Here is a 12,998-nt window from a genome sequence, read left to right as displayed (position 1 = left end):
AAACTGGAAAATAATGTTTGTTTATTCAGCACCACGTCCTCTAACAATATCTACATTTCGTTTGCTGTGAAGCTGTGGGACTGCTTCTTTGTTTTTTTTTCACCATAGCTGATGTTGTTTTCATGTTGGTGCGTTTAACTTGTTGGTGCGCTTTTATTGAAAAGTCAGCCAATCAGAGATAATAGTGATTACACCAGTAATGTGATGGTGCTTCTGCAAAATCAACCCTGATTGCAAAGTCATTTAAGGCACTATGATATTAAAATATTGTAAATAAAATAAATAAAACATGACATGCCAAAGAAGGCGTATTGCTAGATAGCGTAGCCAAAAACTGTATCACTAACTGGATACAATTTGGCTAAATGATATTATAAATTATATGGTTGGATAATTTAGTTTGTAAGTTTTAATTCTATTAATACGTTCCCGCCAGTCATGATAAATGCAAGTATTCCTGCTGTGTTTTATTCATAAATAACACTACTTTCTCTCATAACACACTCAAACAGTTGCTGTATGGAGTGCATATTCGATCTTAGAGCGAGTCGATGGGCCTAGTAACATCGCATGTAGAAGCTATCCCTTAAGCAACCGCCTAAGTGATAGTTCGGGGAACACACATAGAAAAGTAAACCGCTTTAGTAAGGTATACCTTAGAGAGTCTTCATAAAGAGAGACACCATTATCGGGAAACACACCCCTGGTCAAGAGTGGATAATAATATTCTAGAGTTCCCCGTGTTCACAGTAATTTTGGAAAAGTCATCGTAATCGCCAGACGTATTGCTGTCATAGGTAGTCATGGCGTCTTTATTACAGTGAACGCTGAGCCCAGTTTTTCTCCCATTTTCTTTCTGCTGCCCGACAGATTCTCTTGATTTCAGTAACACTGTTATCGTTGAACCATGGGGAGATTCTGTCAGTCCACCTCTTTTTAATATTTAGTGGAGCAGCAATATTTAACGCAGATGACAATATATTGTTGAAATTTTCAACCATATCATTTAAAGAGCAATCATAATTGTATGGCTCAAATGATCCAATGATATGAGAAATCTTTGCTTCAGCCTTGTCATCTAGGAATCTCTTCTGAACAAAAAATACCCTTTTACTCTTAGGTTGGCATCAAAAAACACACAATGATAAGATTGTGAAGTGGACCCTGTCTGACCAAAATGCAAAAGAAAAAGCAGAAGCATAAAGCAGCTGAGAGCTGAGGAAAACATGCCCGCACGACACAGACCCGGGAGAAAAGGCTGACAAACTGAAAAAAACAAACAAATGACACAGTACTGCAATAAAAATACATATAGTGACAGCAAAAACACAACACAGACCGTTCTGATGGGGAATTAAAAGCAATGGAACAGCAGTCAGACTGCTGCAGTACTTTGAATCAGCAGCAGAGGCAGTGATGAGCACTGGAGCGTGATTAACTGGCCGTTCCAAACAGGGAGAAAAAGAGGAAAAGAACCTTCATAAAAATAAGCATTTACTGGCTTACCTGAACCTCTGTGAAACATCCACCAGTATCTTTCTGGTTTTTAATTTTCTGAGAAAGATCACCACCCTCGCAATTTCTGTCTGCCCCGTTATCTACCTTCGTTATTAAACTTGCCATTTTCATTATCCCTGAGTCTGCACTTGGTTCCTCTGGCCCACATCCCTGATAGAGAGAGAGTAAAAACAGATAACGTTAGTGAATTAGTTACATGATTAAATTTAAACTACCCAAATTAAGTGACTGTTAGTTTAATTAGTAAGACAGTCAAGGTATTAATATGATTAGTACTGTACAATATCTACATTAGTAGTTGTTAGTAAGAATAGTGCTTTACAACATTAACTAGCGAAAGAAGCCAGAAGTAAGGAATGTGAGGCTGGAAGAAATGTTGAAAACCTGGAAACTACCGAAACCATCCGAATAGTGCAGCACATAGACAGGGCTCAGAACATTCAGACACAGCCATCACAGGGGATCAGGAATGCAATGGACTGTAATGGCAAACAATAAACCAGATATGAATGATGATAAATAACAACAAGAAAAACATGAAAACAAACAGACAAAGCTCATTACAATTTTATTGTAAAAAATGAGAACACAGTGAATAATACATTCAGTGAATTTATTGTGTTGTGCTTTTCCTCTGATACTGACACATGAGTAGCCTAAAGGCCTCAGCTTTAGTTATGTAAACATCCCAACTATCATTAATTTGTTGACATGTTGATTTGATTCACGTTAGTCCATGGTTAGTCCAATCTCTAATTTGTCGAAAAACAACTTCACAAGGAAATAGACACCACGGCAGCAAGCTCTTCAGGAAAATCAGACTTTATTAGCACAAGTGCACAAAGCCGGATCAATTCTGCAGAAGTGGACCTCGATTGTTGGTTTCACACACATTTTATACACTTCTTTCAACATAACTCCTCCTAAGAAATACCAGCTGGTTTCTGTCCTGCCCCAATGATTCATCATCGTGGCAATCGCTAAAATGATAATTTTGCTTCGTATGCTATTCTCTAAAAATAAATGTTTTCTTTAAACATGGCGTTTGTTTTGTCAGCTTGATCTTAAGAAAGCAATTGCTCTTACCTCATCGTACAGGCATACAAACTGCCTTTCACGAATGTGTTCTTGTCAAAAATAATTGACATGACATGTTACATCAAATGTTCAAAAATAAATGACATTTTGCATCACAGGCTATATTTAAAAATAAATGTTTTTATCGCATTGTACAGGCATACAGCTGTTCTGCAAACTGTCTTTGCCAAAGCCCACCCCTACCACACAAGACTTCCTGTCCTGCACGGTTCAAATGTGACATCGATAGCCCACCCCCACAACTCCAGGCATCCTGCCCTGCAAGCAGTTTTCTAACAGCGAGGAATCATAAAAATGAATCATGCAAAACATGGTGTTATTCAGTACTTTCCAACTTTTCTTAAGCATACACATTATTTAATTTAATTCAGGTTACATACGGGTCACTATACTTCTAGCATGAATTAGCAGTTAATCAGTTTGAAAATATATAGGCATATTTAATCGTACTTTAACAATTGATTAATGGTGGTTTCTTGCGTTTCCATAAGCTCATCTGTAATGAATGACATAGGTTCATTGGATTACATATTCTACAGTTGACACTGTGGTTTCTTGCGTTTCCATAAGCTTATCTCTAATTAATGATATAGGTTCATTGGATTACATATTGATTATATGAGTAAATAGGCAGCATACATGTGATATACATTGATTATAGGCTGCATACATATTGGTATATTTTTTGGCATGAATCTTTGAGAGTTTTGGAGGAACCAGCGTGCTCAATTCTAATGGTTTGGCGGTTTAGTCTGATTTTGACTTGTGATTGATTTGTCATAAAACAGAAGAAGAACACCTTGTTCTGTGAATTTTCTCCTACAAAATGCTCTAAAGTATTGCAAACTATGTAGCCTGTCCAGATAAGCAAAGTAACTCATCAGCCAAACTATTGTCTATCTGTCTAATGGTGCTGTGTGTTTGTGTGCATGCGTGTGTGTGCGTGCATAGGTTATATGCATTTGAGTGCGCGTGTGCGTGCCTTCATCTTAGAGGAAGGGCCCATAAAAAAACCGGGGCCAGGGCCCATCCTAACTAGCTGCTCCCACTGATTATGGACAATGGTTAGTTCAGACAGACATCAGAAACAAGCTTCTTCAAAGTCAGTGATGGCAGAGTATAGAGGCATGCATTCATCCAGCCATTTCTGAATCTGAGCAGATGCCTTCCTGATCTCTTTAATAAACTCCCTGGTTTTTAATTCCTTTCTCTCCCTGCTGGCCTCCTGTGTCTCGCCTGCCCCACTGGCCTGGCCTGTAGAGGCTTCTTCGGGGGGTTCCTCTAACATCTCCAGCCTTGCATATTCACCTGATGTCGTGGAACCTCCCTGTCTCATGGCGTGTATCGCCCTGGAATCATCAACAATGAAGAAGATGTCAACAGCTAGAAAGAGCCCTGCAAATACCCCAGTGACCACCTGTGCTGCACGTCCAATTTTAACAGCCTGTGCTGCTGCCCTGAACATCTGAACTGCAGAGCTGATCTTCGCCAAACCACCAAGACTCCTCAGGGTTCGTGTGGCAGGACTTAGATTGAAGGATCTGCTGTTCTCCAGACTCTGAAAACCACTGTCAATGTGCTGGAAGCATGTGAGCATGATCTGAATCTTCACCTCTAATTCACGGATAATATTCTCTATGGTGCGACGGTTCTCACGCTCCTTCACCATGTTAGTGATGTTGGAAGCAGCTCCAGTTACCCCTCCCGCTGCAGAAATCCCAATTCCCACCCCTGACACAATCAGAGAAGCCCCTAAAGTGACAGGGGTTAGACAAAGCCCCACTATAGTGGTGATCCCCCCCGCAGCACCCACCACCGCCCCAGTCAGACTGCCCACGGTGGTGCCCATGAGCACACGCTCAAAACCATTCGCAACTTCATTCAGCTCTTCCAGCTTCTGCTTCAGCTCTTCTGAGATCCCCCTGCTCTGTGAAAATAAGAGTCACTGGTTACAGCCCTGAGCTTTGCGTTTCAATCATTCAGCCTTTTTACCAGTTTCTGTGTGAGACAGTGGGCAGCAACCAAGAAGCATCACCTTTAGGAAAAGTATCCTCAGAATGCAGGGTCTCGCCATTATATCACTGGCAGATGGTGGATCTCCTGGATTCTGCTGAAGATTCCTCACAAGATCCTGTAGATCAGTGACGAATTGTCCAGAGATAGTGGGATTGTCCACTATTGCATTGAAGAGATCTCTCATCGTTTCTTGAGGAAACTGAAGGAAAGTCAGAACACTTGTATTAATGAGTTGATGTTTACATTTGTAATTACAAATTCATCAGCCAGGCCTGAAAGCCCAGAGAAATGTAGGGCTGGCTTCATGGACACAGATTAAGCTCCGTGCTGCAATTAAGTTTCATAAGGAGAATCTCCATCCATCCATCCATTTTCACCCGCTTATCCGGAGTCAGGTCGCAGTGGCAGCAGGCTAAGCTGGGTACTCCAGGTGTCCCTCCCCCCAACAATGCATTCTAGCTCCTCCTGGGGGATCCCGAGGCATTCCCAGGCCAGGACAGATATATCATCTCTCCAGCGGGTTCTGGGTCTACCTCGGTGTCTCTGCCCAGTTGGACGAGACCGGAAAACCTCCAAAGGGAGGCGCCCAGGAGGCATCCTGATCAAATGTCCAAACCACCTCAATTGGCTCCTTTCAACATGAAGGAGCAGCGGCTCTACTCCGAGCTTCCTCCGCATGTCCGAGCCCCTCACCCTATCTCTAAGGCTGAGCCCGGCCACCCTACAGAAGAAGCTCATTTCGGCCACTTGTATCCGCTATCTCATTCTTTCTGTGAGCTACCCAAAGATTGTGACCATTACTGCTGACGCTGCACCAATCCGCCTGTCGATCTCATGCTCCCTTCTGCCCTCACTCGTGAACAAGACCCCGAGATACTTGAACTCCTTCACTTGGGGCAATGGCTCGTTCCCAACCCAGAGGGAGCAATCCACCGTTTTCCGGCAGAAAACCATGGCCTCGGACTTGGAGGTGCTGACTCTCATCCCGGCCGCTTCACACTCGGCTGCAAACCGCTCCAGTGCGTGCTGAAGGTCACGGTCCGATGAATACGGATGGCTCGTAACAACGGCCCCGGTACCCTATACTCTCACAGTACCCCCGACAGCGTTCCCCGGGGGACACGGTTGAAAGCCTTCTCCAAGTCCACAAAGCACATGTGGACTGGATGGGCAAACTCCCATGACCCCGCCAAGGTAAAGAGCTGGTCCGCTGGTCGACTGTTCCATGACCAGGACGGAAGCCGCATTGCTCCTCCTGAATCCGAGGTACGACCTTCAGTCGGAGCCTCCTTTCCAGCACCCTAGAGTAAACTTTCCCGGGGAGGTTGAGGAGTGTGAGACCCCGATAACTGCATCTTCCACAGAGGACGTGTTGTTCAGGTTCAAGAGCTCCTCAAAGAGCTCTTTCCACCGGCCGACAACCTCCCAAGTCTGGGTCAGCAGTTCTCCTCCCCTGCTGAAAACAGCCTGAGACAAGCCCTGCTTTCCCTTTCTGAGTCATCGGATGGTTCACCAGAACTTCCTCGAGGCCAACCGAAAGTCCTTCTCCATAGCCTCCCCAAACTCCTCCCATACCCGGGTTTTTGCTTCAGCGACTGCCGAAGCCATAGCCCTTCTGGCCACCCGGTACCTGTCTGCTGCTTCAGGGGACCCCCGGGCCAGCCAAACCCAAAAGGCTTCCTTCTTCAGTTTGACGGTGTCCCTCACCACTGGTGTCCACCAGCGGGTTCTTGGGTTGCCGCCCCGATAAGCACCAATGACCTTCTGGCCACAGCTCCTGCTTGCCGCCTCTGCAATGGAGGCTTTGAACATGGCCCACTCGGACTCCATGTCCCCAGCCTCCCCCGGGATGTGTGAGAAGTTCCTCTGGAGGTGGGAGTCGAAGACCTCATGGACGGGGGCCTCCGCCAGAGGTTCCCAGTTCACCCTCACTACACGTTTGGGTTTTGGGTTTGGGTCTGTCCGGCAGCCTCCCCGGCCACTTGATCCAACTCACCACCTGCCGGTGATCAGTTGATCAGTTGACAGCTCTGCTCCTCTCTTCACCTGAGTGTCCAAGACATACGGCTGCAGGTGTGATGATACGACCACAAAGTCGATCTTTGGCGTAAGGTACTCTGGTACCAAGTACCCTTATGAGCTACCCTATGTTCGAACATCGAATCCATGACCAGCACAGAAGTCCAATAACAAAGCACCGCTCGGGTTAAGATCAGGCAGGCCATTCCTCCCAATCACCCCCTTCCAGGTTTCTCTGTTGTTGCCCATGTGAGCGTTGAAGTCGTCCAGCAGAACTATGGAGTCTCTGGGTGGCACCCTTTCCAGAATGCCGCTCAGTGACTCCAAGAAGGCTGGATACTCTGCCGTTTGGTGCATAAGCACAAACAAGAGGCGACCCTCTCGTTCCCTGGGTGGAACTCCAACACAGTGGCGCTCAGCCGGTGGCTTGTGAGTATCCCCACACCCGCCCGGTGCCTCTCACCCTGAGCAAACAGAGCTCAGCCCGTCTCCAGGAGTTTGGTTCCAGAACCAGTGCTGTGCGTGGAGGTGAGCCCAACTATATCTAGTTGGTACCGCTCCTCCTCCCGCAACAGGCTCCAGTTCACCCCACCAGAGAGGTGATGTTCCATGTCCCCAGAACCAGTCTGCAACGTTCCCGTTGGGCAAAGCACCCGACTCCGATGCCAACCCCTGCAGGTGGTGAGCCCACAGGGCGGCGGCCCCACGTGACCCAATTTGGGCTGTGCCCGGCCAGGCCCCATGGGTTAAGGCCCGGCCACCAGACGCTCACCGACGAGCTCCCCTCCCGGGTCTGGCTCCACAAGGTGGCCCCGGTTTCCCTTTTCCGGGCGAGGTAGCTCTGTATTCGGGTGGCCGTGTCATGGAGTCATGAGAATCTCCATTCAAAATGGAATTTAGCCTGTGTCTATGAAACTGGCCCATAATGCATCAGAGGCTGGAGTTTCACTTACCTCAGGCTGAAGCTCGCACAGCTCATAGAGTGCACACCCCAAAGCCCACACGTCACTGTGAAGCACAGAATCTCAATATCACCAAAACAACCAGGTCCTGCACAAACCCACCCAAAGCCCACATGTCACTATGTTGCTTTTAAGTTGATCTGTCACCTCTTTCCCAGTGATCCAATGTTCATTTATACCCGATACCAACTTTTCAATTCAGTTGACATGTCTACTAAATATCCTTTTCTGTTTGCTGTTGAAATATTAACCTAATCGTGACGGGTTTAGCAAACTAGCTAGCTCAGTAACATAAATACAGATACATTTCAGAATACATTTCAAATACAGATACATTTATGATATGCGTATTTATATAAGCAGGTAATCATAAGTGAATTGCATTCAAAAATTGTATTTTTAAATGAAAACGGAAGTCTTGTTAGCTCATTGGGGGGGGGGGGTTGCATTGTTTTGTTATTTAAATATCTAGGTATGTACTGCTGTTCATGATGACGTCTATCTTAACACTCCATGACCTGTATAATTTTTCAGTATTTAACAAGAAATAAAGACCATATTTAAAATGGCATCTAATCCTACACCAGTTTCATCTTTCTTCTCTCTGTTGGAAGTACATGGTACTGCATGTGCTGAAACTTATTTCGGAATAGATCCCATGCATTTTTAAATATGGCAGATCTTTTTTTTTTAAACATCAAAAATTCTACAAGTCCGAGAGGACTTGTTAAGGCAGACATCCTCATGAACGCCAGTACGTACCAAGATACAGTGCCTCCGGAAAGCATTCACAGCGCTTCACTTTTCCCACATTTTGTTACGTTACAGCCTTATTCCAAAATGGAATAAATGAATTTTTTTCCTCCAGATTCTACACACAATACCTCATAATGACAACATAAAAAGTTTTTTTGAGATTTTTGCAAATTTATTAAAAATAAAAAACTAAGAAATCACATGTACATAAGTATTCACAGCCTTTGCCATGAAGCTCAAAATTGAGCTCAGGTGCATCCTGTTTCCACTGATCAACCTTGAGATGTACAGCTTAATTGGAGTCCACCAGTGGTAAATTCAGTTGATTGGACATGCTTTGGAAAGGCACACACCTGTCTATATAAGGTCCCACAGTTGACAGTGCATGTCGGAGCACAAACCAAGCATGAAGTCAAAGGAATTGTCTGTAGACCTCCAAGACAGGATTGTCTCGAGGCACAAATCTGGGGAAGGGTGCTTTGAAGGTCCCAATGAGCACAGTAGTCTCCATTATCCGTAAATGGAAGAAGTTTGGAACCACCAGGACTCTTCCTAGAGCTGGCCATCCGTCTAAACTGAGCAATCGGGGGAGAAGGGCCTTAGTCAGGGAGGTGGCCAAGAACCCGAGGGTCACTCTGTCAGAGCTCCAGCGTTCCTCTGCGGAGAGAGGAGAACCCTCCAGAAGGACAACTATCTCTGCAGCAATCCACCAATCAGGCCTGTATGGTAGAGTGGCCAGATGGAAGCCACTCCTTAGTAAAAGGCACATGGCAGCCCGCCTGGAGTTTGCCAAAAGGCACCTGAAGGACTCAGACCATGAGAAACAAAATTCTCTGGTCTGATGAGACAAAGATTGAACTCTTTGGCGTGAATGCCAGGCGTCATGTTTGGAGGAAACCAGGGACCGCTCATCACCTGGCCAATACCATCCCTACAGTGAAGCATGGTGGTGGCAGCATCATGCTGTGGGGATGTTTTTCAGCGGCAGGAACTGGGAGACTAGTCAGGATTGAGGGAAAGATGAATGCAGCAATGTACAGAGACATCCTGGATGAAAACCTGCTCCAGAGCGCTCTTGACCTCAGACTGGAGTGACGGTTCATCTTTCAGCAGGACAACGACCCTAAGCACACAGCCAAGATATCAAAGGAGTGGCTTCGGGAAAACTCTGTGAATGTCCTTGAGTGACCCAGCCAGAGCCCAGACTTGAATCCAATTGAACATCTCTGGAGAGATCTTAAAATGGCTGTGCACCGATGCTCCCCATCCAATCTGATGGAGCTTGAGAGGTGCTGCAGAGAGGAATGGGCGAAACTGCCCAAAGATAGGTGTGCCAAGCTTGTGGCATCATATTCAAAAAGACTTGAGGCTGTAATTGCTGCCAAAGGTGCATCAACAAAGTATTGAGCAAAGGCTGTGAATACTTATGTACATGTGATTTCTTAGTTTTTTATTTTGAATAAATTTGCAAAAATTTCAAAAAAACTTATTTCATGTTGTCATTATGGGGTGTTGTGTGTAGAATTTTGAGAGAAAAAATTCATTTATTCCATTTTGGAATAAGGCTGTAACATAACAAACTGTGGGAAAAGTGAAGCGCTGTGGATACTTTCCGGATGCACTGTATATAAACTTTAAAAAAGCACTATCAAGTGTTTATAGACACTTATTATTTAATCGTGAAAATACTGGTTTAAGCAGTTGTTTTTAATGTTGTGGCTGATCAGTTTTTGGCTTGTTGTACTTCCATTAACAGAACTTCAATTTCCACTTCAGAGAAGCTTTTTTCTTTTTTTGACTATCTCTTTAAAAATCCAGAATTCCGTATCTGGTGTTTTAGGGGCGTCAATTTATGCTAATCACAAATTTTGTGAACACGCCTTTGATGTACGATTACTTGGTATTCATCATCATACACACGTGGATACAAAAACTTTTGTGTCTATGCGTGTTTCATATATCAAGCTGTTATTTTGCTTCTGATCACACATACATCTGAAAATGGATTTCCAGAAACATTGATAAATTAGGCCATCTGTGTGAAATAATACTTCCTAATATCTGTGTGGAATTTATCCACACAGTCCATTTATTCCCCCTCGTTCTGCTAACCAAACTCACCCTCGAAAAAAAATATGTCCTGGAAAATGGAAGCAATTCCACAATAACTGAATTGAAATGGGCAATGCAGAGCAGACAGTACAAACAGAACAGACATAAGCAGACAGAAAATGTGACACTAAAGCCATAACGAACAGCAAAAAGGAATGAGGGTTCACAGTCATTTTCCTGCTATTATCTTTTAAACTCTGCATTGTGTAGGTGAGAAAGTCTCAATACCAGCAGCAATACAAATGTCCAGAAGCATTCGCAAAGGTTTTTTTTTTATTTATCTTTTTACATATTTCAGAAACTTATAAGCTAATTGTAGAAGTTGTACATATATGTTTTTCATCTTCTTTCAACTGTATAAAACAATGGAACATACCTTTTTAAAATGGTTGCCGTTGCAAAGTTTTCCAAACGAATCCTCTCATATTCTTCAAAGTGTAGATCCTAAATGCAAATGACATTGTGTAAGTTTACAGCAATTCTGTAAGAGCAAATATTACAGACATAGTAAAAAGACTTCACTGTATCTGGGAATAACATAGTTATGGAACCATACTGAGCCATGTTCTGTGAAAAATAGAATAACTGGTTACAGCCCTGAGCTGTATCAATCATTCAGCCATTTTAACTGTTTCTGTGTGAGACAGTGGGCAGCAACCAAGAAGCATCACCTTTAGGAAAAGGATCCTACGAATGCAGGGTCTCGCCATTATATCACTGGCAGAGGGTCGATCTCCTGGATTCTTCTGAAGAAGATCCCTCACAAGATCCCGTAGATCAGTGGAGAATTGTCCAGAGATAGTGGGGCTGGGCTCAGCCACTATAGCTTTGAAGCGGTCCATCATTGACTTGTGTGGAAACTGAAGGAAATTCAGAACACAGTGATATGATGTTAACATTTGTAATTAGGAATTCATCAGCCAGGCCTGAGAGGAGGAATGTAGGACTGGCTTCATGGACACAGATTAAGCTCAGTGCTTCACTAAATTAAGTTTCATATGGAGAATCTCCATTCAAAATGGAATTTATTCTGTGTCTGTGAAACTGGCCCATAATGCATCAGAGGCTGGAGTTTCACTTACCGCAGGCTGAAGCTCGCACAGCTCATAGAGTACACACCCCAAAGCCCACACGTCACTGTGAAGCACAGAATCTCAATATCACCAAAACAACCAGGTCCTGCACAAACCCACCCAAAGCCCACACATCACTATGAAGCACAGAATCTCAATATCACCAAAACAACCAGGTCCTGCACAAACCCACCCAAAGCCCACACGTCACTGTGAAGCACAGAATCTCAATATCACCAAAACAACCAGGACCTGCACAAGCATGAGCATGAAGAGGAGTCCTAGCAGGGCTGCAGTTAGAGGGGACAACACCACAGGACAGACAGACTGGGCATTGGCCCAACATTGGTCACAAGGTTGCTTTTGAGTTGATCTATCACCTCTTTCCCAGTGTTGATTTACATTACATTACATTATTGGCATTTGGCAGACACTCTTATCCAGAGCGACGTACAGTTGATTAGACTAAGCAGGAGACAATCCTCCCCTGGAGCAATGCAGGGTTAAGGGCCTTGCTCAAGGGCCCAACGGCGGTGCAGATCTTATTGTGGCTACACCGGGATTAGAACCACCGACCTTAACCACTACACTACAGGCCGCCCCGATAGGCTAGGCTATCTGCAAAAATACTGTACACATTACTGTGTAACACAGATCAAATTTACTTGAAGAGTTGAAGATATGCAACCTATAAAATAAAGGGTGACACATTTAAGTAAATAGAAGGAAATTATATTTTCTTGTAAAATTGACAAAAATCATCTTGGTTACATTTAAAGTGATATCTCAGATAGCCTACAATGAAAATGTGATATATATTCTGATATACTGCACACAGTGGAGTCTGTGTGTGGAACATAACATAAATAACATAACATAACATAACATAACATAACATAATGGAGAGAACAGGTCATTCAGACCAGTAATGCTCGCCTTTTCCCACCACTAAAGTACCTACTGCTTAGTTGCCTAAAGCTAAATAGTATCTAACACCGTATCAAGCCTGGTCCTGAAAATCCCCAGTGTTTCTGCCTCCACTACATGTCCTGGAAGCTATTCCACACAGTGACCACTCACTGCGTGAAAAAATACTTCCGAATATCTGTAAGGAATTTCTCCTTTGCCAAAGTCCATTTATTCCCCCTCGTTCTGCTAACCCTAGAGTTCACTTTGTTAATTCCTTTAATTAATTAATGTATTGACCCATCTAACCAAGTCTCTATCAGCAATGCCAACATGGAACAGATTCACCTGTGATGAATATTAGACTCTGACACACTAAAGTAGACTGCCTATGTGCTAATGGTCTATCAGAGCCAGCCCATGTTGGGTTAACATCGATGCCACGGTGGAATTCTGTTGCCCCCAATTCTGATGTTGGCCCAACATTGCTTGCTATGTGGTTGGACCCAGGATAGGGGGTGTAACTATTTTTAAAATA

At 44.1% G+C, this 12,998-nt stretch overlaps 1 protein-coding gene across 1 annotated transcript in view; it reads right to left on the bottom strand.

The window, feature by feature from the left end:
- Positions 1–12,998, bottom strand: part of LOC133134581 (uncharacterized) — a 59,628-nt gene that overhangs the window by 27,006 nt on the left and 19,624 nt on the right. Inside the window, exons 5-7 of the mRNA XM_061250783.1 lie at positions 11,564–11,618; positions 11,153–11,341; positions 10,858–10,925 (exon numbers count right to left, since the gene is read on the bottom strand). Coding sequence (XP_061106767.1) covers positions 10,858–10,925; positions 11,153–11,341; positions 11,564–11,618 — 312 coding nt within the window. The remainder of the gene's footprint in view (positions 1–10,857; positions 10,926–11,152; positions 11,342–11,563; positions 11,619–12,998) is intronic.

This window comes from Conger conger, chromosome 8, assembly GCF_963514075.1.
Source record: "Conger conger chromosome 8, fConCon1.1, whole genome shotgun sequence".
Lineage (NCBI taxonomy): Eukaryota > Metazoa > Chordata > Actinopteri > Anguilliformes > Congridae > Conger > Conger conger.
The sequence above is the reverse complement of the archived record's forward strand: the minus strand, read 5'-3'. Positions and strand labels throughout refer to the sequence as shown.